The sequence below is a fragment of the Bubalus bubalis genome, chromosome 4, assembly GCF_019923935.1.
Source record: "Bubalus bubalis isolate 160015118507 breed Murrah chromosome 4, NDDB_SH_1, whole genome shotgun sequence".
NCBI classification, from domain to species: Eukaryota; Metazoa; Chordata; class Mammalia; order Artiodactyla; family Bovidae; genus Bubalus; species Bubalus bubalis.
The window spans coordinates 53,882,303-53,907,330 of record NC_059160.1 but is presented as its reverse complement, the minus strand read 5'-3'; the positions used below and the strand labels follow the sequence as shown (position 1 = coordinate 53,907,330).

The window sequence follows — 25,028 nt, the reverse complement described above, 5'->3', positions numbered from 1 at the left end:
ATTCATTCTTCCTCATTTTCTTCACCTTCTCTTTAGTTCTCATTCTTTCCACTTAGTGAAGGAAATGTAGTCACCTACATACATTTGTTCACCCATTCATTCACTCACTCAACAAAGGTCTATCAAGTGATCAATGTGCATCAGATCAGATGATTTACATATTTTTGATGGCATAGACAGTACCTCTAAGGCTTGTTTAAAGTCTTGCTCTTAGTAACAGACACCTGCAGATTTTGATCATTAGAATTTTCTTGCTATTCTCAGAGCCAAACTGAAATTTCTATTTTTTTCCTTTGTGTTTGCCACTAAATGTGAATTTCTATTAGTTCCAATTTTAGAGTGTTATTTTTCTTTGCATGTTTACAGAATATCAGGACTTGAAAGGTCACATGCTTTGTTCATACAGTTATGACAGAACTTAACACTTGTCTGACAGTTCCTTTGTGCAGTGTGGAAAGCATTGCACGCACATTAATGACCTGAAGAGGTAAATGGTGCTGCTATCCCATCTTTACTGATAGTTTCATCAGCAAAGCCTTGGGAGGCTGCACTACTTGGCCATGGGCTCTCAGCTGGTGATTGGCAAAGCTAGGATGTCAGTTTTGTCCGATGCCAAAGCCCAGGTTTAGTCACTCTTCTCTGTAATCTTTTATTTTTATTTTTTAATTTTATTTTATTTTTAAACTTTACATAACTGTATTAGTTTAGTGATCAGATGGGCCACAGTGGTGGAAGGGAGAATTTACAATATGGAGTGACAGAAAAGATGGACCTCTCAGGGGAGAATGGAGTTCTTTTGACCCTATGAACCAGAAGTCTATGAGGGTATGAATTACTCTTCGGATGCTGCTGCTGCTAAGTTGCTACAGGCTCAGCCGCATAACTCCGATCTCGCGAAGATGGCCGACCCTCACTGCCACCCCTGGTGGGCTTACCTTCTGAGCCTTGGGCATGTCGGTGTGGCGCTGGGCACGGACTGAGCGGGCCGACTTGGCGGGCTTGAGAGGCGCGCAGTACATCTCCAGCCTCCTCAGATCACAGCTCCGGAAGCAGCACTCATCCACGATTCCTGTCTGGGGCGCCCTCCGACTGCTCGAGCCGTACCCCGTGGGCTTGTCTGTTCAGATCAAACAGAGAAAGGCCTAGCTTTAGAGTGGGACAATAGGCTGTGTTCACTGCTCCACCCAGCCCCTGAAAACTCCTCTCCCCACACCATGTCAACCCACACCTTTATAAGTTAGTCTTCTTTTGAAGCTCCTCCAACAACTCCTGACCCTCCCAGATTTTTCCAGATTCCAGTATGTCTCCAGCAGTCAGTGCCACTCTCATTGGCAAGAGCTGATTCATCATTCATTTATTTGTATTAATGGTCCTCAAATTCTTAGCCACCTGTAGTCAAGGATCTTGTCTATGCCCAATCCTCACCTCTCCTTATATATTGGCTTAATTGGGAGGCTGCTAGGAAAATTAATTAAAAGATTATGTTTTCCATTGTCTTAATCTTTTTAGCAAATCTGGATGGTTTTTGTGCACAGGATGGCTCCAGTGTTTGTTCTTTGTCTTATCTGCTTCCATTATAACATCAGACGGAAAATCAAAGAGGTTTTAAATCTGGGAAGGTCTCATCACTTAATTGACGTGGAGACCTAGACTCAGAGTTGGGAATGACATACACAAACCACAGGTCATTTAAGTTTCCCGGGCCTCAGTTTACCCATTTGTAAAGGAGAGTTAATATGTTCTTTCTAATGATTGCTTGAGGATTACATGGCATACTGTATGAAAAGTACTAAGTGCACTACTTGACACCTAGTGGATCCTAAATATATGTTAGCTTGCTTTGAGCATCACTTTCTAGGATCATATAAGGTCTGTGAAGAGACAGCATTGCTACTGACCGCATCCAGAAGCTTTGGAACTTGAACTGATAACAATACCAGTGTGATAGGACTTCTTCTATCACCTTAGAGGGACCAGAACCATCAGCTCTGTTTTCTGATAGAATAATCACTAGACTAAGAATGAACTAAATGTCCACCTTTCATTTGATTCTGATTGCCCAGAGGGAACACCATGAATCAGATTTCTTTTGATATTTGCAAATCAATTAGGCCTCTTTACTTGGCAAGTAGGTTTTAGTTTAATTCTATTTTGTTTTGCTTTGACTTGGCCACACTTTCCCTGGCTCTAGAATTAAAAAGAGGGCAAAACAAATTATATGAAACTAAATTAAAAATGTACTTGAATACTTTGTAAACTTTTTGTCATAGTAGGACTTTTGATACAACAAATATTACTTATACATCAGTATACAAAATAGACAAAAGTGAAACTGCCATGGCTTATGCAAGAAAGCCATGGATCTTGACTTTCTCTGCCTCCCTTTCCTCCCTTGGGAGGTGGAGGGCCTCAGTCTTCTTCACTGATGTCCAGGCTTCGTGGAAGAAAATTTGTGAACCATTGACCCAGAAGGATCCAATTAGTCAATGTGATGTATGTTCAATCTCAATTTCTGACACAGAAGACAGCATTATATTTTAAACAGAAATTCTTACATTCATGTAATAATGATGCTGTACTTCAGGGTGGAGTTTTGAGAGTCAAAATCCCTACATATATTTTGAACTCCCTAGTTGAAGGAGATCAGACCCATGGTCATGGCCTGCTACCAAACTAGTTTGGCTGCCTTGCAGCCCGAGGGGCCAGCCATTCGTTGAATCTTCTAAGAATCCAAATGTGTTCCTGATGCTTGGCACTGGAACGTGAGGATGCCTCCTCCCTTTAAGGCAGGTTTATTGTCATTCTTAGGGCAGCTGGGGATAGAAACTCAGCAAGGGTTCAATTGTGGTCTCTCTGGGTGGGGTGTGCTGCTTTTGCTCAGGGCAAACCCTGTGGGCTCCTCATGGTTGAGGGATTTGGAAGGGACGGGGCAGCTGTGCCCAGCTGGAACCTCAATGGTGCTTTCACTTGCCATCGGAGGATTGCCCAGTGCAGAAGACTCTCTGCCTCTGCTCGCCAGCCGGGGCAAACCAGGACTCATATGGTCCCTTGAGCAATGTAAGCAATGCTTGTGTGCTGTTGTTTTTGTTTTTTGTTTGTTTACATAATATTTTCCTGGAACTATAAATTAAAGACACAAATGGGCTTACATGGTTCTTTGTGACCCACAAAGGACTTCTACATACTTTTAACTCAGTGGCCATTTCAAGAGACTGAAGAGGTCAGCCAGTGGAGAGTAGCTGATACACTTTGGCTTTCTCTTGAGGTGGGAGAGAGGGCAAGGTGACTCAGCCTACTTTGAGGTAACTGTCCCCATCATCCACCACAGGTAACAATTGCTTTTTGCTGAAACACTACATTTCTTAATGGGATATAACTGAGATTCACTTGTTGAATTTGGAATGATAATTTGAGGTTTAGAGGTAAAGTGGCAGGAGTGGTTTCAGAAAACTTCAAACTTGGCTAACTTAGAAACGACTAATTTCAAAAATTTATCCTTATGGGTTGAAGATGGGGAAGGATAATCTCTGTGATCCCAGGGCCTACTTTGCACCTCTGTTTTAAGCATCCCTTCTGTTTTCCTCCTGACACTCCATAGGTTCTGGAGTTCCTTGCGTGCCACTGGAGGAAGACTCTAACCATTAAACGTTGTATATATTGCATATTCCTTTCTTTGTGACTGTCGACAGGCATGAAACTCACCACAGGTTTATTTCCTCTTGTGAGACAGAAGGTAATCATCAGCACAGCAAAAAATAATAGCACACACCAGGCATCTGGTTTGTCACCTCTTAGATGAACTCAGAGTTCAACATGGCTCAATCTATAAAATAGCTGTGCTTGTTAGTCAATAGATCAGTGAATTTAGGAACAGAGAAATTTAGGACTCTTCTGTAATGCTCTAAAAAGAAAGTTTACCTTATGTCTATATCTGTTTTTTAATATTGTTGAAATATTACAGACTTGTAATATTTTGACATAAATGTAACTACCAGTTATCTCTAGCCACCGCAATCCTAGAAAGATGCTTTGTCTATTCATAATGTCTACAATGGACTAATTGTACTTCATTGAAAATATATGAATATAACAAGTGTTTACTTTGCCTTTTAAAGTTTAATTGATCCTTTGAAGTATCGTATAGGCTTGATTTCTGGTTCTACATTAAGGTATTTAATAACAACAACAAAAAAATTTCTCACCAATTGAGAGGCCAGAGTTAGAGGGTCAAAGTTTTTCTCTTTATCTTCAAATGCCTCATATTTCTTATTTTTCCAGAGCCAAAATAAAGATATTTGTTGCTATGGGCTAGAACTGGGAGCCTGATGCAATGTGGTTTTCCAGGAAAGCAGTAAAATAATTTGCAACAATATCAATTTTGAGAAAAATAGAGATTTTTAATGATCTCAAAATTGCACCTATTGTCATTATGGGCAATTTTTAAATGAGACAGAATGAACTGTTTTAAAGGAATCCTTACCTTTAAAAACTCCTCATTAAGCACTTGTTATCAATAATTGTGCTCCAGTGGGCAGAATTGTTAGGTGAACAGGAAACAAATGTTGGATTGATATAAGAAAAAAATGTTTAACAATTTAAACTCAAAAGTGTTAAAAAATGGGACTGACTTCTTTTAAAGGTAATGAATGTCCCATTGCTGGAATCAGTTATGTAAAGGCTGTATGAACACCTGTTAGAGATCCTAGGAACATATTCCTGTATTGAACAGTGTCTGACTGCTATGGTCCTTTCTATTCCAGACATTCGGCAATATGTAAAGAAATGGAGAAAACTCATCGAGGCCAACTAAATGTTCAGTATGATTGGAAGCCACTTACATTGTCTTCAAGAAAGACGTCCAAATATTTGCTAAGTTAGAAGGTTAAAATTTGTTCTCCATTTCTCACTTGAGTTCCTGAAGATGCTCAAACCATTTTTCTGTACTCAATACTATAACAAAAGACAGGTGACTGGGATAATAAATATTTTCTACAACTAAGTATACTCCCAGAGTTCTGTTATGCCAACGTCATGAAAGGTCCATATACTTCCTCAACTGTTAGAGTGAACAAGTATGTATAGAATTTCACAGAATTTTCCTTGATGATGAAGTATTGACTTTGGAAATCTATATATTTATGTATTTGTTTTTCAGTAGATTTGCTTCAGAGCATGCAGACCAAAGGCTGCTTAGCAGACAAGTTGGCTACCACCTAACTAGGCCTGAGTCCTCCATAAGCTGACACAAAGTACCATCACAGCGCTCTATTCTATCTTGAAAGTTGGCCAACAGACAGAATTCCAATGATTAAACAGCTGGCTCTTATAATTATAGCACTTCCTTTTAAATAATGCATGGTCAGTGGAGTAATTCAATAATCTTCAGGGCAAACTTGCTAGTTATAAGGGCTTGGGGCAGAATTGCGGCATCATCAAAACCATCCCAATTAGCTGAGTGTCACATTTTGTCATGGATGCAAGATGCTTCCCTCCATCTCGGAAGGAGAAGGGGTAATAGTGAGATTAAACTGGGGTCATCACTTCTAGAACAAAGAACTCTGGTCATTCATCATTGGTTAAAAAAAAAAAACAAACAGTACTGTCTTTATTGGTGCTACATAAACTGGTGTTTCTTATAGCTTTCTGAAAATGTAGTTGGGACATCGTACTCAACTTTAATTTCCTTTAAAACTTCCCCTCTTGGTTATTGAGAAAGCTTTCCTTTAATTATTTTAACTATGTCATTGGAAAGAAGAGACACTGATTTGAAGAATCAGTATTTAAATAATGAAAAAAGCTAACATTTTCCGAATAGGGAGATATTCAATTCTGAAGACATACACTTGTTACTCTTTGAGTTCCAAGGACTAAAACTGTTCTCTAGAAACTGCTAAAAGAGGGAAGTTGAAAAGTTGATTGTATTTTGAAAACAGGAAAAAAAGTAAGGCAGTTCACACACAGAGTGAAGCAAATCAGAAAATCAGATATTGTATATTAATGCATATATGTGGAATCTGAAAAAAATTGGCATAGATGATCTTAGTTACAAGGCATAAATAGAGACACAGACATAGAGGACAAACGTATATATGCTGCTGCTGCTGCTGCTGCCAAGTCGCTTCAGTCGGGTCCGACTCTGTGCGACCCCAGAGATGGCAGCTCACCAGGCTCCCCCGTCCCTGGGATTCTCCAGGCAAGAACACTGGAGTGGGTTGCCATTTCCTTCTCCAATGCATGAGAGTGAAAAGTGAAAGTGAAGTCGCTCAGTCGTGTCCGACTCCCAGCAACCCCATGGACTGCAGCCTACCAGGCTCCTCCTTCCATGGGATTTTCCAGGCAAGAGTACTGGAGTGGGGTGCCATTGCCTTCTCCAAACGTATGTATACCAAGGGAGAAAGTGGGGGTGGGATGAATTAGGAGATTGGAATTAAGATATATACATGATCGATACTATGTAGAAAACAGATAACTAATGAGAACCTACTATATAGCACAGAGAACTCTACTCACTGTTCTGTGGTGACCTAAATGGGAAGAAAATCCAAAAAAGAGGGGATTTATGTATAAGATATAGGTGATTCACTTTGCTCTACAGCAGAAAATAACACAATATTGTATAGCAACTATACTCCAAAAATTTTTTAAAGAAAGAAGTAATACAAGTTGTATTTTCAGGGCTATTTCTAGAAAATTCACCTTTATGTGTCTGGTAGAAAACACACATGGATTATTAACTAATAAAAAACAAATTTGCATTTAACTTTGATCACACAATCAAACACTACAGTTAATATGTGTAGAAGTCAGACAGGTTTTCTACATCAACTATTTATCCAAAACCTCTAGATGTTTTGAAAACTTAGAAAATTCTAAATTTACACAATTTAGAATAACACAGAATGATTAGTTTCTTAGGCAACAATGCTCCATGGAACCACCTTATCTAATAAAAATTCATCCAGTTGACATAATTCTGCATGGGGTGCTAGTAGGAAAGTTGGGTAAAATGTGAGTAATCTTAAATTTATCTCCATGTTAGCATTTTAACTGCTATTTGCATGTGTGGAAACATGAGATTCACTTCTCAGTCTTTCCTGTTTTATGGCTTTATGTGGGAAAACAACTCCTTTCATGAATTCCTAATATAAGGAAAATTGTGATAGGGCCATTACCTAGATCCCAATTGAAATACATTGAATGGTCAGTATTTCCTGAGTTCAAAGGATTTGCATTTAAATTAAAGCCTTTTGATGAGTCAATATTTGCCTTTAAAAATTCTATAGAAATTACACTTGAATTGAAACAAATATTGAGATATATGTGGTCATGTACTTAGTAAAGATATGGAAAGATGCCTTCAGTGCTGTTAAGACTATCCACATCATAATGCATTTAGAATAGCAAGGGTCTGTACACACACATCTTTCATGCATTGGAGAAGGAAATGGCAACCCACTCCAGTGTTCTTGCCTGGAGAATCCCAGGCACTGGGGAGCCTGGTGGGCTGCCATCTATGGGGTCGCTAGGAGTCAGACACGACTGAACGACTTCCCTTTCACTTTTCACTTCATGCATTGGAGAAGGAAATGGCAACCCACTCCAGGGTTCTTGCCTGGAGAATCCCAGGGACGGGGTGCCTGGTGGGCTGCCGTCTCTGGGATTGCACAGAGTCAGACACGACTGGAGCGACTTAGCAGCAGCAGCAGCATACACACACATACTCAAACACATATTGGGGAATTAACTACCTGTCAGTATCAAGACTATTGTCAAACATTTTAAAATTAGGATTGTTTTTGAAGAAATTTTTCAAAATATATACCTATTGCCTGCCTCATATGTTGCTTGTGGACTCTGTACATTTCTGCCATTTCTGCAGGTCTTTCCAAGTAGGTCTGGCCTTTGGCATTTATAAAAGTGAACACTGAGAAAATGTCCTCTTTTCTATGAACGGCACGTCATAAACTTTTCTTGAAAACCTATCAAATTTCGTCATTGATTTCACTTTGGCCTGTGTTAATTTTTAATTGCCAGTGTTTGCTGGTCCCACTACTTCTCAATTGGACGAGGTCGTCTTTTCTAGGAATTGTGGCCCTATTCGACCTGCCACCACCCCCACAACTCAGCAACTCATTCCCAGCTACTAAATCCCCATAACCCCAAAGACCAAAGTCTTCCATTACCCAATCAAGTCAATGTTTGTATATCTCTGGGCAGAAAAGGAATGAAGCAGAGCTTGGTGAGGCTGCTCCTTTCTCCAAATCTGCTTTTCTTTTGGAAGCTCCAGCTCAAGGGCAGGTGTGAAACTAGTGTTGTTCAGTCTGCCTGTGTCCCAAAGGCCAGGGAGCTAAAGTGTAAGGCCTATGGGCAAGAAAACTAGAGATTCAAAGAAGAAACATTACTGTTTTAGGGCTCTTTGGAGAAATGGGCTGACAGAGTGGGAAGCAACGTGATGTATTACTTTAGCCTGAGACAATGCCCTGGAGGGCGAGCGTCTTGCCAGGTCAGCAGAATTTACTAGTTTAGGTTTGATTCCAGGGCTTGGAGGAGACAGATGTAGCCAGCAAAATTATACTTTGGCAAGAGAAATGCTTTGCTGGACAGAAATGTTTTCCTAAGGGAATGGTTTGGTTTATCAATGTCTAAGGTAAAAGATAATCAAATGCCAGGAGGTCATTTTTATGTTTGAATTATTTCAGTTGGGCCTGCTATATAAATTAGCTACCATTTTCCAGTTACATAGTTTTCATTATTTAGGACATACTGCAGGATTTGAGTATGATCTGCCCGTGACATCTGTCATACCAGTGAAGGAGGCAACATGTGGCTAAAAGCACAGGTTTTGGAGTCAGACAAATCTGGAATCTGCCAGTTATTCATCATTCACCTTGGGCAAAGCACCAAATCTTGTAAGACTCAGATCTTCTTATGTAAAAAAGACTGTTGTGAAGGTTAAATGAGAATGTATGTAATCTACAATGTCTAGGTAGACTGTTATGAAGGCTAAATGAGAATGTATATAAAATGTTTTGTACAATGTCTGGTATACAATAAACTCCATTAGTTCCTTTTTTTTTTTTTTTTTTAACGAGGAACTGAGCCAGAGCAATTGTTTTTTTGATTTGTGTTTATTTATTTATGGCCACACGACACAGCATGTGAAATCAGGGATCGAACTTGCACGCCTTGCACTGGAAGTGCAGAATCTTAACCACTGGACCACCAGGGAATTCTCATAAATGTTAGCTGTTATAATTACTATTGTTATGGAGTTGAGTTGGTCAACAGGGCTAGCTGGGCAGGTATGCTCCTCCTTTCTTCTTCTTAAAAATGTGTCTTTCCAAAGTTTTGTTAAGAGATGTCTTTTCTAGATAAAACAGGACTGTTCTCCATTAAAGTGAATAGTTTTAATCTGGAATAGGCACTTTACAAGAACAAATCTTCCAACTGAGTCAAACAAGTTATATGGGCTTATCTTGAACTCTTGTTACCTTTGATTTCTCCCAAATAATCCACTCACTAAAATAATTGGTTTTTCAGCATTTGTAACTATTTACTTATTTCAAAACAATGCTGCAAGGCATGGGATAGGTGTAGACAAAATATATGGTCAGAAGTAGTTCCCCAATAACTTTCTTTTTTTTTTTTTTTTTTTTTTTTAACCTTTACAAATTTACTTATTCGGCTGGGCTGGGTCTTAGTTGTGGCATGTGGAATCTAATTCCCTGACCAGAGATTGAATCCAGGCTTCCCTGCATTGGGGAGTCTTAGCTACTGGACCACCAGGGAAGTCCCCCCAATCACTTTCAACCAATGTATGTATCCCTGCCTTCTTTCTTTTTTCTTCTTCCTCTATATCTTCTCGTCTTCTGCTATCGACAATCACTGACATTCTTTTTCTCACTGGTGCACTTTAGGGCCAAAGCTCATATTATGCAGAGTTCATAGTAGGGTAAGAATTAGAGTTTAGTTCCCTCTCTGAAATGACTGAAATCTAAGGCTCCCTTTCCTGCCAACCATGCTTTGGAAATAAGCAGCCACCAAGTATACAATGTCACCAGTCCCACTTAATCACTACTCCACCTTGGACCCATGCCTGAATGAGATGAAAACAGATAAAACAAGAGAAAGAATAAGAAGGGATGTTGAGGAATCACATATATGGATCTGAGTTATCTCACTTTTTTGAGAAAGACTGTGACGGAAATTGTAAGATGAATCTGGCTCCAAGGTAGAGATTGTAGCCATGCCGCCACCAGCGTTATCGCCTATACTTACTCTGTTATTGTCACTTTACCCTTTCAGATGTGGGAAGAGAGGCCTCGTAGGCAAAACATAAGGCATTCATGAATAGAGGGCAACGCCCCTCTTTCTGGTGCCACAGGAAGGTGAATCAGCCAAAGGGGTATTAAAACACATTCTCTTTATTTTTAGTTTCACTCTAAAGTCTATCATTTCTCTTTTCTTTTCTGTTTGGCACCTGCCCTGTGTTCTCAGCGGCCCTACTCCCCATCCGTCTCCTCGCTCAGGCCTCTGTGTTTTGCTCAGGGTACATCTGGAGATTTTCCCAGGGGTGGGTGTGACACGGTCAGCATGGCAGGTGAAGGGGTGACGGCTGCCAGGGCAGTCTGGCATGTTTGAGGGAGAGTGTTGGGAGGTGGAGGCCCTGTGGGGAGAGGCATCCGGGCCTGCATCAGGGAGTGAGCTGTTGGAAAATAGCCTCCACAGCAGCAAAGACAGCCCTTGGCATCACTGCAGAGAAGCAACAGCCAGAGTCAGCGACAGGTTGAACACAGGAGAGAAGCAGGGAGGGAGAGAGGGAGGGAGAGATGGTTAGAGCATTACAGGATATAAATAACTGCAGTGTTGCACTTCAGTGCCAGTTGGGTTGTATGTGATGTCCCTTTCATGCTGGTGTGTCAACAGCGTTGTTCCTGAATTGAAAAGTCCTGGGGAGTGTTTCTATAGCACCTAGCACTGTGCCATATGCAGAGAGGAAATAAGAAAGCAGGCAATATGGTATACTGAAAACAACATTGGCTTTCAGCCGCAGATTTTTTGTGCAAACTCACAAGTCACACAGATTCTCTGAGATTCAGTTTTCTCATGTAGACAAAGTACCGGGTAACATCAAGCACTTCTCCTAACAACGTGACTCTAAGGATTATCTAGATGGCCCTGGGGCCCACTTTTTAATCAACAATGCATATATGGCACGTAAGTGTTTTTCCCTGAAAGTGAAAGTCATTCAGTTGTGTCCAACTCTTTATGAGCCCATGGACTATACAGTCCATGGAATTCTCCAGGCCAGAATACTGGAGTGGGTAGCCTTTCCCTTCATCAGGGGATCTTCCCAACCCAGGGATCAAACCTAGGTCTCCCACATTGCAGGAAGATTCTTTACCAGCTGAGCCACCAGGGAAGCCCAAGAAGACTGGAGTGGGTAGCCTATCCCTTTTCCAGCGGGTCTTCCCAAACCAGGGAATTGAACCAGGGTCACCTGTATTGCAGGCAGATTCTTTACCAACTGAGCTATGAGGGAAGCCTGCTTTTCCTTAATGATAGAGAAGAATCTATTGAAGAAAAGTTTGATGAAAGAACTAGGACTTTCCTCTTTGTCAGGTTTAATTTTAGACAAAAACAAGATTGATATTTCAGATTAATTTAAGAAAAGTAGAGATCAGCATTGAGAATGATGGAGGAAAGCAGAGGAAATGTTCAATATAGAGGTGCGTTTGAGTAAGGGAAGGAGACAAGACCATGTAGGGGGACAGCAGAAGCCAGATCAAAGTCACGATACATGTGTGAATTAGGAGGCTAAGAAAGGTAAGAGAGTCATCTGCTGGAGTTGTTTAAACAGAAGCAGTTTCCATCTCAAAAACTGAGATCCTAAAGGTTTTGAGGCATGATGAAGTGGCCTCGCTTGTGTGGGCACTTGGAAATCAGAATGAGTATGAGAAAAGTCTTTCTAGAAATCACTGGACATGGTCTTTTAACATTTCACAAAGCTGTATCTTCTAAAGGTAAGTGATAAGTCCTAGAAGGGTTGTTCATATTGTTGACAAGAGCACTGAACTTCCTAGTATTCAGTATGGGTAACACTTTATTTCACTGGCTTCCTGAGTGTCTGTCTATGGTATATGAATCCTCTGTGTGATATTCAATTCCTTCCTGGGGGGACAGGTGCAGAGTCCCCAGAAAATTCCATCTACAATTGCATGTTATTTTATCTGGTAACATGAATGGGCATCCAGACAGGTCATCATCTCTGTCATTGGTATCCAACATCTGCCCAGAGGACAAAATAAAAAGAGGACCATTATAAGCATGGTTTTACAAGTGCTAGACTTTTTTTTGATAAAATAAACTAATGCTGAGGTTGTTAAAATTTTGAAACCTGTACAGGGAGTTCTCAAGCAAGTGATAGCATTAATATGATTCATCAGAATATCAAGCAAGTATGCACACTGAGGCTGAATGTTTCCTTTGGAGAGTGATTATATTATCTAGGGGCTTCCCTAGTAGCTCAGTTGGTAAAGAATCTGCTTGCAGTGCAGGAGACCTGGGTTAGATTCTGGGTCAGGAAGATCCTCTAGAGAAGGGATAGACTACTCACTCCAGTATTCTTGGGCTTCCTTGATAACTCAGTCAGTAATGAATCCGTGTGCAGTGAGAGAGACCTGGGTTAGATCCCTCAGCTGGGAAGATCCCTTGGAGAAGGGAAAGACTACCCACTCCAGTATTCTGTCCTGGAGAACTCCATGGATTGTACAGTCCATGGGTTCACAAAGAGTTGGACATGACTGAGTGATTTTCACTTCCACTTTCTTTCTTTCTATGTTATCTCAGAAACTTTCAGCTAAAATCTGGACTCATCCTACCATTCTGTATTTCTTTTTTTTTTCTATAGAATTTTGCTCTTATAATTTTCTTCCCTCCTCCTTAATGTTTACTTGCTTAAACATGACTAAGACTTCAACAGTTTTCCTCAAATTATTGTATTTTAGAAGTTCATATATCTTTGGATATGATAGCTGTCCTTGACGTTGACTTCAAGGTCAACTAAGAAGTATCTTAGTCATTTGACAATCAAAGAACTCAGTTTTAGCCACCCCACTCCTCCCAATCTCCTTCCCTACCCCCAAATATTATTTTTCTGAATTGAACAAGTGAAGTATGAATAAAGAGAGAGGTGTGGCTAGGTTGCGGCTCATCTCCAAGCTAAATCCTGTTTTCTTCTTTACTTCTTCTGGGATCAATATCATGTCTGTTATCTCCAAACCTCATTCAATGCTTTTAGCAAATATTATTATCAATCAAGAAAAATCTCTGCTTCTCTTATTTATTTTACTAACGGAAAACATTTTCAGCTTGTAATTTTGGCTGGAGAAACCAAAATTTTTCATTTTTATTTTTTCTCACATACTCAAACACACTTGTGAATGACCACATTACTCTACTCTGGGACCCCACTCAGAGGCAATGGCCTCTTGGCCTTTGAGCCAGTCACTCACTTCTGTGAATTTTCTTTCTGAGAACTGGAGACAATTGCCCCAGAAGTCATTTCCCAATTTATCACAAAACCTGTCCATGGTTGCAGAATTAGTTGGCCTCATTAGAAGCAAGCAACATGAGGCCTGATGTGTCCTACAGCTGCAGAGGCTCCTTAGTGCAGGGACACTGGGCCAGGATAACTGCTTGTGGGATATTTTATTTCCCTCAACACTTGCCTTCTGTCTGCTCGCTTTGGCTCAGGTCTGGATTTGGGAAGCCTGCATGAAGGCACTGCTGATGCTAATATTTGGCATGATTGTTGTTGTTTAGTCGCTAAGTTATGTCCCACTTTTTTGCAACCCCATGGACTGTAGTCCACCAGGCTCCTCTGGCCATGGGATCTCCCAAGAAAGAATACTAGAGTGGGGGTGCCATTTCCTTCTCCAGAGGATCTTCTCAACCCAAGGATCAAACCTGTGTCTCCTGCATTGGCAGGCAGATTCTTTACCACTGAGCCACCATGATGAGCCTTGACCTAACTCTATTAGAAAGTCAGGGCCCAAGTTCAGGAGCAAAATGCATAGCTGTCTAACAGAGCAGCCTCTATTCTCTCTTTCCAGCCTTCAAGCAAGTACCTGCTTCCTTATAATCCTATAACTAGCCTCCCACATGTCTGAGAAAGGAGAACATAAAATCCAGTGACCTCTTAATGGGTATGGTCTCCATAATCACCACAATGTCAATTAAATACCTATTTGTATAACATTAATTGTATAATATTGTATAACTGCATGTATAAACCTTTAGGTTGATGAGAAGAAATGATTGTCAAGGTCTTGCAGCACCTTCTGTGTAATAGGGATGGGAGGAGAAGTGAAGCGTTTTGACTCTGAGCAGCAGGAATTCTGATAAGAGAATGTAGAGAGCATTACAAACATCCTCATTGTTGAGATATCAGTCCAAGTCTTTGATAATGATTTTCACAAGAAAGAGTGACAGGAAAAAGAGGGCTGTTGCTCTAGAAATATTTTAATCTACTTCTAAAGACTTACTAAATTTATTAATTTTTCTTCTCAAGCAAGTTCTTGTCTTCCTCTTCCTCCTCCTTTGCTCCTGGTTCAGGATGATACTTTGAGAAAGGTGTTTGTGAAGTCCTAGTCTTCCTGTATCTTCTCAATGAACCAGTGCTCCCACGGCCCACTGAGATCTGCCCTCTACAGGCATTTCCCGCGGTCAGACTGTGAACCATCATAAATTCCTTGCATTCTTCAGAACATCTGTGCCTTCTTTTGCCACATCTTTTTTCCTGGTACTCAAGAGGCCACAAATCACCCTGGACTTCTTCTTCCAGGCTGTTGATGTCTTAACACTCTCCTTTCAAACCAAATTCCTCTCTTGTCCTTGGCTGTGGCTCTTGGCTTTCCAGCCTTCTCATCTCCCCCATCTGGGTTAGTCATCTGTGGCATCACCACCTGTGGTTCTTTCTCCTAGCCTTCTATCTGGCCTGAAATGATGCATTTCTTCAAGTGTCAGAGTTACTAGGCAGACCATACTACCTGGTTTGATGCTCAATTAAGCTTCCTTTCCTTGATTTAAACACAGTGGTGCAGACAACATCTTCATGTGCAAGAACACTTGGGAACACTAAAACCTAGAAGCTATTGATTAGCTAGTGAGAAAGAAGGAGCTATATTAAGACCTAAAGGTATAATAAAATGAGGTTTGAACTTTTTCCATTAAATGCAAGTTTCTCTGGAGATTGAAAGGGGCATTTCATTCTTCTGTCCATTTTACGTTTAAACTTATTTCTTTCACATTTAGAACAGATGGATGCCTTTGCAATAATATATTACCAACAGTTTCCCTTTGTTGAATGCTTTCTATTAAAATTGTATAGTAAATGTTACTTTTCTTGTCTTATTTCATTCACAGCATCTGCATGGAGTAGGCATTATTACTGTATCCATTTTACAGAGGAGGAAATGGAGATTTAGCAAGGTTAAGTAACTTGACCCAAATTATATAGCTAGTAGATTACCGAGCCAGTTCACCTCAACTGGGGATGCCTTGAAAGTGGGAGAATTCTCAGATGAGGAAAAATTCTGAAGCTGATACCATTACTGGGATCCTCAAAGGCACATAATGTTAAAATCCATGATGGCTATGGGGAAGGGTATCTAAATTAGCCCACCAACTCCAGGGTTAGAGCTCATGTGTCAGACAGAGGTTTAGCCTAGGTATTCCAGAGAGTGCCAGAAGGAATGTCATGCATGGCTTTTGCCCTCGAGAAAAAAGTCTGGGCAGCCCTGCGGTTTAAGGCATGGCTGGGTGTTCACATCTCACCCAGTACACTGCGATTCTCTCCACTTTCAAAAGGGGCAGTCAGCTCTGTCATGCAGCCAGACCATCTTATTTCCAATCCCCTTGAATTGCACAAAGTCATAACAACTTTAGCAGAAATTGAAAAGAGAATTGTTAACCAGACTCTTGCTATCCCAACAAATCAAATATCATAATTTAAAATTTTTTTTAGTTCTCACCCAGATGCATGCATCAGTATGACAGGTACAGTCACAGCCTAAATTCAAGGTAGTATTTTTGTGTTTTTTCATTTAACATTATATTGTAGGCATTTTTCATACTGTTATATAATCTTTATAATTATAATTTTAAAGCCAAAGAATATTTGCTTGAGTAGATTTGCCACCATTTATTTTTTAAACCATTTTCCTGTTGTTAGACATTTAGGCTATGTCCAGCTTTATCACTGTTTTAACTAATGCAACAATAAGTATCTCTGTGCACATAACTTTCTACTTCTAGATCATTTGTAAGAATAAATTCCCAAATAATATCAGAAAATCCTAATGTGATGAAAGCCCACAGTTTCTTATCAGGACCAAAGCAGAGAATTATATCCAGATTTTCCCCCAGGATTAGAAAAGAGACCATCAAGGTGGAGCATAAACAGGAATCTTACCTGCATCCCGTGAATTAGAATAAAAGAACCAATTTCTATTTTCAATTACTAGTGCAGTAGTTGAATTGCAGTTTCCTAGTGCGTCCAAAAGTTTGCCAAGTAGAAGAAATACCGGGAAAAATGAAATTGATGACAAGAGACCTTGGTTCTCAGTTTTCAAAATCATCAAGTACTTACGAGTTTTCTTCTCTGGGGTGGGGGGAGGGGATCCCCAGGAGCATAGCCGCTGACAGCGTCACACCCCCATAGGGAGCGGAGCAGTTTGTGGTCTAAATAGCAAAGGCTCTGCTCGCATGATCCTTCTGAACTCAGGTCCTCTCTGGAATACCTTGTCCTGCCCAGCCTGGAGTCTCTCAACCTGCTTTCAAGGAGTAATACCCCTGACAGCCCATCTAACTCCAGATTTGACCACATCTGTCCTCCTTTTACTACGTTATTCCTCTCTTGCTTATAATCATTCCATCACAAATGTTCATTGAACAGCTACTATATTCTAGACACTGCTCTCAGTCCTGAGGATAAGACATGAACAAAACAGACGAAAATGGGATCACAGGTCACCATGCCCTCCATGACCCCGGTTCCTGTGACAACCTGAAAGGAAGCTGTAGTGCAGAGATGCTGGCCTCAACAGTTCAAAGACCACTGCCCAGAGTGGCTGGAGTCTGAGTCTAGCAAGCGAGTTTCCTTCCAGCCCCTGAGAGAACTCTTGTCTGAGGGTTTCATTCCCGCTAACCTCTTTGAAAGTGCAAAACGATTATTTTGTGCGTCACAAACTAGTACTTAATCTATACATTAGTCTTTATTTTCTGTTTTATTTCAAATGGTAAACATTCTCCACCCACATAACTGCCTCCTAATCCCCACTGAAAAGACCAACTTCAGGTTCATATGCCTGTGGGGACTCTTGAAGCCGCCTGGGCCCAAGGTGACTCAGACGTCACGCGGTGGGTGGTTACACAGTGATACGTATCAGTGCTTCTCAGGTTGTGCATCTATCAGTGTTATGCAGAATTCTGGTTAAAACAACACTGTTGGGGTCCACCCTCAGTGTGTGTATCAGGAAGTGTGAGCTGGTGCCTGAAAACCTGCATTTCCAAGTCTTCAGATGATGCCCTTGTGTTTCTGGTCTCCTTGGGATACAGGCATCTAACATAAGGATGTCATATATGACTAAGTAGAGGAGTGCTGGTTAGGAGGAAAGGGCCAAAGAGGACTGACATCCAGAGAAGGACCCCTTACCCTTTCAAGGCTCCATAAAGACTTCCTACCTCTTTTGATAATTGGCCAATAAAGGTAACCATATGTTAGTCTAGTAGCAGATCTAGTTTTACTGCAAGAAGAAAAAAAAAAATCATAACCCTCCAAAGCAAGAAACTACACTGAAACAAAAAACACATGTTGACCTTTTTCCCTTCCCTGCCTTTTTTATTTGCATGGTCTGTGTCATTCTGACTGTAGCTAGCACCTGAAGACAACAAGCCAGGTTGCAGGGAGGGAAATTAGAGCCTTAACAAATTCCCTGGCCATGTGGAAAGCTGGAAACACAGGGATGTCCTCTGATATGGAAAGCTGCCTCTTCTAAGGACCAGGCTCAATTTATTTTTACACTTCCAAATTGTCAGGTGGGTATTCAAGCCAGTCTGCTCAATTGTAAAACTTATTTCTAGACGACAGACTTCCCAAGGATCCACATCTATCGTTTCTATGTCCTCACCCTTTAACCTCCCAGGCTACTGCAGAGAAGCCAAACAGGTGGGGTGGATTTTTGGCACACTCTCAGGACCACATCATCAAAACCTCTTTTCACGGGTCATTCAAAACTCATGGCAAAGGAGTGTGCAAGGGAAATACAGAACCAGGTGGTTATATCTACCAGAGGGCATCCAGTTTTGCAAAAAAGGAAAAAACCATAATTTGTTATTTGTCCGTCAGGCTCCACATACGCATCAGCATTTCTTGAGCAAGTGTCAGGATCAACCCTGCTGAGGAAACAGGGTTAATTAATCCAACTGCTTCCATGCAGAAGTGGCAGGAAGAGGACAAACACTGCTCTATTTCTTTGCCGAGCTCTTCTCATGAGAGCGTCTGTGAGGCTCCCATAGCTTTAAACCAAATGGTGCCCTGCAGGCAGGAAATCCATATCGGGAGCAGGGGGAGGAAAGCAGGGGCCACTGCTGGCTTGGCAATTATAACCTTCCTCCAGGTCCCTGTTTCCATTTCCCTTTAAAGAAGAAGTTGGGTTTTTAATGATTCCCTTTCTAGTCACTTCCTTCCCGTTGCCTTGCGAGGTCATTTCAGTGCACGCCTTCTTCACAGATCTATTTCTGGAAAACATCAGAGGGAAAATGACCTCATTCACTAATTGGGAAGCCAATTGGGTATCCCCAGGGTTGGCTGGTACTTCTGTGTTGAGGGGTCTCCCCACCCTCCCTGGCTGTTACTTATTAGCATCCTTTGTGTACTAAGCATTCCATCAAGGCTGAAGGAGCTTGGGAAGAGGGAGAACAGTTGGTCTAACCCCAAGAAACTCAGAAGTTAATAAGAAACATGAACCAACAGGTCAACATGAGAGCAGAAACTTAGAACTTTAGCACCAAACAGGTCCTTAGAAATCCTCTAGTCCAGAGATGAGTTTTGGTAAGAAGCCTGTGAATCCTCTACATGGTGTGTAATTATGTGTGTTTGTGGATTTTCCTGGAAAGTGGAAATTCAGACACTCTGAAGGTCCCATGATCTGAGGAAAGTAGGGAAATACAGGCCCAGGCTTGCAGAGAAGCCAGTCGTGTTCCTATTTTACGTTTCACAAACATCCAGCTGGCCTGCACAGCATATTCCAAGTGCTGCAGTCAATGTCAAAAGACACCATAGGATCTAAGACCCCCCCTTCAGCCCAGTGTTCACCAAAGAGCCATGCAAAAAGCTTAGGAAACAGCTATATGTGTTATCCCATTTTAGAGAGTCTGAAAGTTCACCAGCCTGTTCAAGCTTGTGAGAGATTCGATAGTGAAAAAATCTATCTGATAATACTGAAGTCCACTCTCCCTATATTTAATGGACCTTGGACTCATATTTTCCAGAAATGTCTATCAAATTCCTAGGAACTAAGGCAACTGTATCCTGAAATTCCTTCCATTTATCACTTCTTTTGATTAAAGCACATGAAAGAGTCCTTTGGAAATGTCAATAATTTACTAAGGAATAATGCATTATCAGGCTTCCTTTGTGGCTCAGCTGGTAAAGAATCCTCCTGTAATATGGGAGACCTGGGTTTGATCCCTGAGTTGAGAAGATCCCCTGGAGAAGGGAAAGGCTATCCACTTCAGTATTCTGGCTTAGAGAATTCCATGGACCATACCCATGGGGTTGCAAAGAGTCAGACATGACTGAGTGACTTTCACTTCACTTCAATACATTATCAGCCATCGACATCCCAGCAAAAGTGAAGTCTAGGTCTAGGAGAATAGACTATAAAGAGGGTTGGTTTGCTAAGGGGGATTGGTTCAGAATAACAGACCCCTGCTAAATTGTAACGGAGAAGGCAATGGCACCCCACTCCAGTCCTCTTGCCTGGAAAATCCCATAGATGGAGGAGCCTGGTAGGCTGCAGTCCATGGGGTCGCCAAGAGTTGTGCCCAACTCTTAGGGCAGCAGCTAAATTGTAAGATGTTCAGAGCCACCCCCACCCCTTGGGAAGCTTTCTCCTTGGGGAATCTACCACACTGAAGAGAGCCACCATCTGGACATCTATCATTCCATTGTTTCTTTCAGAATATTTATCAAGATTTGATTGGGTTCTGTGTATTTATTGCCTGACTTGTATCTTGTCTCCTTCCTCCCCACCCCCACTGGAATGCAAGATCCATAATATTCTGTTCACAGCTGTAGCCTCAACACCCACTGCAGGCCTGCAAACAGTGTGAGCTTAATGAATACATTTTGGTGGTATACACCGGTATGGACATGCTACTGAGTGAATAGAGAAATTGTGATTTGTTCACTGCTGTATCCCCAGTGCCTTTCATTAAGGTTCAAAAAGATGTTGAGTCAAATGGATGGAGAGAAGTGGTTTGCATTGCTTATCATGCTCAAACCATGCTTGTGGGTATTGGGAGAAGTGAGTGATATTCAGATTCATATAGGACTGATATAAATTGAAATTCCTTTCTCAGTGACTGAAATAATATACTTAGAATGTTTTTCGATTGCAGAAAGGCAGGGAAAGATTCTCAAGCATTAGGAGGTAGGTTTACAATTTAAAGTGACCTTTAATAGTTTAGAAGGGGGTGGTCATTAAAAACAGGAAGATGTTTAAAGTGAACAAAAATGGGCTTCAATTGGCAGAGACAAGTACTACGGCAAGATACCTGTGGACTCTGAGTGAGAAAGTTCAGCAACAAAACGGTAATATAATGCAGACGTATGTTGAGAATTATGAAATGAAATCCTGGAGAGTAATCTTTCCACAAAACTTGGCATTGCTGAGGTTTTAATTAGAGTGGGAACTCAGATTTCATTCTCCTATTTTAAGACTCATTTGGAGTATCTGGAAAGGATCCAGATAGGAGAAAAAAAATGATTAACTAGGTGGAAAATAGAATGAAAAATCAGCCCCCAAAAGGAAAGACTAAGAGGTGACTTAATCTTCACCACCAGGTATAATAAGGGTTATTACACGGAGTATTCCTTCTCATCTCCACTGAGGACTAGACAGGGGTAAACAGGCTTGTGCTGCTTTGAAAGTGTTTCTCCTTTAGCATCAGGAAGAATTTCTTGATTTTAAGGGGGAAACATGCTGACCCAGTGTGCTGTGGGAAGCTGCCCTGGAGATCTTTAAATGTAGGATGACAACCATCTGCCTTGGAAGGCTTAGATAGAAGCAGGGGACTGGACCTAAGGACCTCTTGGCTTTCCTTCCATCTTTGATTCTGTGTTAAGAATCCCAGCCACTAAGCACCCCATTCTACACTAATCCTCCATTCCCGTCATAAGACAGACCCCACACTGTCAAAATCCGAAAGGCTTCCCCCCGGGAGGAGCTCAATTGTTCTCTTCTGAATAGGAAGGAAACTGATAGTGTTGCTTCAGCTGCTTCCCTTCTCCAGCCCCCACAGAGAGAGGCCAGCTCTTGTCCTGATGGGCCTCCCCAAATACTGGGACGGGTCTGCTCTCCATCTTGTGTGGGACTGGAAGATGTGCGTCCAGTTGGAGACAGTTGGATACCTCCAAGAATCAAGGAACATCAGAGCCGCAAGACATTTCAGAGCTAATCCAGTCTAATCACCTGCTACTCAAATGAGGAGACCTCAAAAGCTGCAATGACTATCTTCAGGTCCTGCAGCCAGTTCTCTCTGCTTGGGACTAAAATATACACCTTGTTTTTCCTTATTCCTCAGTGGCTCCACTCTAATTGTTTGTACATTAGTTGGAAGGAATATTTTAAATGCAGATAGAATGTCTAAAACCATATCTGCAGTAGCTTAACCGTAGGTGAAAAGATAGGAAAGGAAGAGCAGAAACTCCTCTGGCAGGTTATGGATACCTGGGAGTATCATTCAACTGGGATGAGTATATACAGGTGACCCTTACTCTCTAGTAGGTCACCGTCTCCTGTCAGTGAGGTCAGTGGACCAGGAATATTTTAAGGCTTATTCCAATACACTATGTTATGATTATGTGATTTTAAATTTTTGTTACAAAATAATAGTGAACTGAAACTCAGTTGCTGGGCTAAAGGAATGAATTGGGGGGGGAGATTATTTGTGATGTAATCAGATAGCTGCTCAGTTTATTTGAGACTCCAAAATGGCAGTTTTCTTTCTTTTTACTTAAAAAATAACTTAATATTTTTACATTGGGGTGGGGGATGGCCAAGCTTCAGCTGTCACCTGTGCAAAGAAATTTCCAAACCTGTTCATCTGGACTATCCTCTCTGAGCTTTGGACCACCACCACTCATGAGCCTGCGAATTATCTTCTGAATGCCCCATTATTATTCAGTATCTCTAGAATCAAAGTGAAAGTCCTTGCTGTTAACAAAAGTCAACCCAAGTCAAATATTCCTCTGGACTTGCCCATGTCTGCACCATCATCCACTTGCTTATCCAGACCCGAAATTCTACAATCATCTTTGACTACTTTCTCCCCTTTTTCCTTTTGTCCAGAGAGGCAACATTTTGTATCAAGTCTTCCTTTATCATAGCTGACAGATTTCCCAATTTCTGCCCATACCCACTATTCCTGGAAAATTCCAGGCACTCATGACTGTTCTGTCTCCAGCTTTTTTCTGCCCTTGTTTATCTTTCAGATGAGCTAGGGCAAATGAGGCAGGTGACAGAGGATTGCAGTTTCAGAAGTCAAGAGAGATAACTGGGAGTGGGAAATAGTTGGAAAACCGACTATGGTGTGAACTGACTTGGGAGAAGCTTGGCACCACAAATCCTCAGAGGTTGGGCAGTATATGGATTTCCCACGGAATGTGGAAAGGAGGTCACAAGACATTTTGTATAGATATTAGATAAAACTGTAACCCAAGTAGACTAGAAAACTTGGGGACATCTGGTTTATCATTTAATTCTTGAAACAATTCTATAAGATAATAATTCTGTAATAATTCTATTCTTCCCATCTTACCAGTGAAAATAGTGAGTGTTAGAAAAGTTTATTGATTTGTCTCAAGACCATTTACCTACTAAGTGGCCAAGCCAGAATTCAAACTCAGGTCTGTCCAAGCACTAAATCATTCTACCACAGTAATCCTGCCTAGAGCATCTTAGAGCATTCTCAAAGAGGCACTGAATATGAAACACTAGAAAATAAAGCCTAGTATACCTCTTAATCCATTTACTTGATACAGCAGCATGGATAGTACCAAAAGAGATATATTTTTATTTACCCTTTTCCAGAGTGACTTCTAACATTATTTTGCTTGGCCTAATAAATAAAGTTATGTGAAAACAAATGATCTTTGCATTATTAAAAATATACTCCCTCCCTCCAACATTTTAGGCTCCTTTTTAAGTTCTGCTGATCCTAATTGTCATCTCTTAAGGTGCTGAAAATCTTGTTAGTTGCTTTTGTCTTGTTCAACATCATCTAACAAAAGCAGAAAGGAAAGGACAACTGAGGATAAAGTCATTCTCTTGGGTAGCCATTCATTTGCTCTAATACAACTGGTTAATAGATAGGGCATGAAATTGCTCAAGAAACATGGCCACCGGGAGTTTTGTTAATATTTTCTATACCCAAGTTTGAAAGTGAAACATGAAAGTGTAGTCGCTCAGTCATGTCTGACTCTTTGAGACCCCATGGACACCAGGGTCCTCCATCCATGGGATTTTCTAGGCAAGAGTACTGGAGTGGGTTGCCATTTCCTTCTTCAGGGAACTTCCCGACCCAGGGATCGAACCCAGGTCTCCCACATTGTAGACAGATGCTTTATACCCAAGTTTAAATAGTTTAAAATCTGGAGCAAAGCCAGCTTCGTATGCAAGCAGAATGATAAGAATAATAATAAATGTTAGCTGAGCATCTACTATGTGCCAGGTGCTAGTCTAAACACCACTGGTCACCTCATATCATCTTATAGGAACAAAGAGAGTGTCCCTATACCTGTGCTTGATAGCATGGAAAACAGTCCAGAGATCACAGAGCTCATCAAGTAATGCTGCCAGGACTGGCATCTGGATCTGGCTGATACTAGATCAACCTTTGGTTCTGTGGTGGGTACGTGAGCACCTAGTGGTATGACTTGTATTTTGGGGTGGTCCTTCTGGCAGGGATTCCTACTCATTGCTCAATACACATTTTCCCTCTTTCCATAATAACAGAAATCCGAATTTTCAGTTAACCATGTTTCTCAGACTCCCTTGCAGCTATGTATGGCCATTTGCTGAAATTCTAGACAATGGCACATAAGTGAAAGTGTTATGTGACAGATTCTAGAATCCTTCCTTAAAAGGCAACTAAATTTTTTTTTTTACCTTTTGAAAATCTTGCTGACTGGAATGCTATTCCTAGATGCTCCAGGAGCTAGTGTGGGCCATACAGATGGGGCCAAAATGTAAGGATGATGACATAGAAAACTATTAATAGAAGGAGCCTGGATCCCTTAGGACTTTGGGGAACAGAGCTGATGTTCAACAGCCCTGATCTATGTATCTTGGGATGTCTGAGTGAGAGAGAAATAAACTTCCATGTTGTTTAAGCCAGTATAATCCTAGAACTCTGTTACCTGTGGAGTATCTTAATGATAACCACTTCTTGAATGAACAGAATTCACTGGTCACCGAATGACTTCTGCTGCCTCGAATGTCATTATAGCTTTGTTCATTTGGATTAGGGTATACTTGTACTGGGCTTCTTGGAGAAGGCAATGGCACCCCACTCCAGTACTCTTGCCTGGAAAATCCTATGGACGGAGGAGCCTGGTAGGCTGCAGTCCATGGGGTCGCTAAGAGTCTGACATGACTCAGCGACTTCACTTTCACTTTTCACTTTCATGCATTGGAGAAGGAAATGGCAACCCACTCCAGTGTTCTTGCCTGGAGAATCCC

At 41.2% G+C, this 25,028-nt stretch overlaps 1 protein-coding gene across 8 annotated transcripts in view; it reads right to left on the bottom strand.

The window, feature by feature from the left end:
- Positions 1–25,028, bottom strand: part of IGF1 (insulin like growth factor 1) — a 78,082-nt gene that overhangs the window by 20,775 nt on the left and 32,279 nt on the right. For all 8 annotated transcript variants that reach the window (XM_045165398.1, XM_006058807.4, XM_006058811.4 and 5 more), the window contains exon 3: positions 936–1,117. In XM_045165398.1, coding sequence (XP_045021333.1) covers positions 936–1,117 — 182 coding nt within the window. The remainder of the gene's footprint in view (positions 1–935; positions 1,118–25,028) is intronic.